General features: G+C 34.6%; 1 protein-coding gene across 1 annotated transcript; it reads left to right on the plus strand.

Moving 5' to 3' along the window:
- Positions 1–690: 690 nt before the first annotated feature.
- On the plus strand, positions 691–1,516 carry LOC116351957 (chromobox protein homolog 1-like). Its single transcript, XM_031784112.1, has 3 exons — positions 691–750; positions 924–1,041; positions 1,161–1,516. Exons 1-3 carry the CDS (start codon positions 691–693, stop codon positions 1,514–1,516), a joined length of 534 nt encoding a protein of 177 aa, XP_031639972.1.
- Positions 1,517–2,971: the final 1,455 nt, after the last annotated feature.

Here is a 2,971-nt window from a genome sequence, read left to right on the forward strand (position 1 = left end):
TTGATTCTGAAGCCAGTGGCTTTTAGAGCATCAAAACGCAGACGATCCAACTATACCTAAAACATTGTCACACAAAGATGTGTACATTTCTATCGGCCAGCATTTTTTTTAATTTAAACATTTTTAATGTACTGAAGAAAGACATTTTATAAATTTACCGACGATAACTAAAAATAATTTACCATCAACCATATATAATTATTCAAACAAATAGAAAAGAAAACCAAACGCATGATGTGAGAAAGGAATAACACGGCATCAGTCAGTTTGTCTCAAAGCGAATAGTCGACTCAATTCTTTGTTGTACAACGAGCAAAACGAACTAGAACCAAATCGAACTAAATACATAAACTAAAATTTACCGTAATACACGGTAGCACACATACTGACTCATATGCACCGACGCGCACTTATATTATTGCATATTTATGATGATGCTGGCTATTCTTATGCGTTCTTATGCGATTATCATCCATTATCATCAGTCGACTGTAGCCTTTCTCACAAGCAACCACAAGCAACACCGAATAACATAATTATCATTATCAAAAAACTTTAGAATATATGTTCAACATTTGTCAATTTTTGAAAATTATATCGGAATAGAGTGATATTACATCGGTATTGTTTTTCTTTCGACTTTTGCATATTTTTCCATAATTAAAAATTGCAATAGATAAATTTAAAAAAATGAGCGGGGCAATATATGAAGTCGAAAGCATCATTGACAATAAAGTTGAAAAAGGAAAGGTATCAATCGCTTTTTTTTTAGGTTGTTCATATAATTTTTGTTTTTCAACAGTCTATATGAAAACTATATCTTTTTTATTTGTTTTTGCACTGTTTAATTGTGATTTTTAGATTTATTTTAAAACAGTCATATTCCATCGTGATCAATTTTCGGTTCAATTTGTTTAATTTAGGAAAAATTTCGAGTTAAGTGGAAAGGTTTTTCCGAGAAACATGCAACGTGGGAACCCATTGAAAATCTGTTCGGTTGTTTGGAAATGGTAGAAGAATACCAAAAGAATAAGAAAAAAGGTGAGATATTTTTATCGGCTGCACATAAACGCACATAAAAAGTGATAAAACCGACTAAATGTCACTGAATATTTTCATATTTGTTTAAAAATTAAATCTTTTATTATTAAATTTCTCAGCTCTTGATCAGATTATAGGATGCGGCCAGCGCAATGGAAAAAAGTATTTTCTAGTTCGGTTTAAGCATGCAAAGGAAAATGAATTAATTGACTGGGATACTGCCAAGCAATATTCTTTGGACGTGATGGAATACTTTGGATCTCGACTTGTCTGGAATTCTGTCGAAAATCTGATTGATCCAGATGTCGATGATCATTTAATGGATGAAAATGAAGTTCCACCGTCAAGTCACACAAACAATTCACAGTTGAATTTGCAGACCGATATAGCAAAAGAAGGCACATCAGGAGAAGCTTCGACTTCCGGGCAATCCAACAACACATTTCCACCAAATGATATTGAATACGAATTCTAAAATCTTAAATAAATAACACTATTCAAATAATACGAAATAATAAATGCAAATTTGGCAGATAGAATTCATGACAATAGAGAGAATTTTTATTCATTTTAACCTCAATAAATTTTTAGTACACAACAGCTGTTTTTTTATTCATATCTGCCATAGATGAATGGATGCGTTTAATTCCAACCTCTTATTTTCAAATATGTACATCTGTCAAACACCATCAAACATTGATATTATTTGATCATAGTTGATGCGTTACAGTATTATCGGCTCTCGTGATTTCGAACCATTTCCAACATTACATTTATTGATATATTTAGTGTTTTTCGGTGTTTTTGAATCAGAAAAATGTTGGAAGCTACTGACAAGCTTCAACGCGTCTTGAACAACAGAAAACCGGTTCAACCTGGCAAGAGAACAATGATATTGCCCTATCATCCATCCGAGCCACAGCCAAAGAATCAAAAATCAACCTTTGAAAGAGAAATTGAGAACACCAATTGGCAAATTTCATGGATGGAACAATTTCACAAAAACCGTACGGATATTCAAAAAGAATATGAAGAAAGACAAAAAATTCTAAATGAATTGGTGGCCGATTACTCAAAGAGAGTATTTCAGAAAGATCGTATAATTGAAGAATTAGAAAAATATGGTTGCGAACAAGTGAAAAAGATAGAGAGACTCGAGACAAAATTAAGAGAGTCTGCCGAAAAGGAGCTTGATTTTGCAACCCGAAATTTGATCCTGGAAAACATATTGAGAGAATATGAGGAAAAGCAAATTGAAAACGCCGACAAAATTGAACAATTAGAGCACCTTTTGAATGTCACCAACGATACCATGGAAGTGGAGACCAATGACGTCGATGTGAAAACAACAAATCTGGTTGTCACTGATGCAAATTTTGTCCAACCAATCGATACCGTGGAACACACAACCGATACCATGGAAGTGGACACCAATGACGCCGATGTGAAAATAACAAATCTGGTTGTCACTGATGCACATTTTGATCAACCAACCGAGGATCAGATAGCCGATATCGTCAAGGCCAACACAATCGATCTGTCTGTCAAAGAGCAGCCAAAAGTCGTGGATCCTGTTAAGGAGCAACCAAAAGAACAGAAGGAGCCCCCCAAAAAAAGTAAGTCGGTCAAATACAAGTGCCAAAATTGCGATTATGCCACGAACAAGAAAAGCAGTTACACGGACCACACAAAAGAATTCTGTAAAGCGGCTAATCCAGATAAGGATTTTCCATGCAACATTTGCAACAAGATGTTCACGCGACGTGGCTTGCGCATCCACTTGAATAATTTCCTGACACAAAAACATAGTCGCCGTGGTCGGCATGCTGACTTCTCAATCGAAGATCATCGCAAATATACTGATGAATTGAAGTCAAATAAATGACTTCACACTTGTCGATCACAATCGCTCAATCAAATTATTATTTCA

This window comes from Contarinia nasturtii, unplaced genomic scaffold (genome assembly GCF_009176525.2).
Source record: "Contarinia nasturtii isolate CC-2019 unplaced genomic scaffold, AAFC_CNas_1.1 Cnas_scaffold_6676, whole genome shotgun sequence".
Lineage (NCBI taxonomy): Eukaryota > Metazoa > Arthropoda > Insecta > Diptera > Cecidomyiidae > Contarinia > Contarinia nasturtii.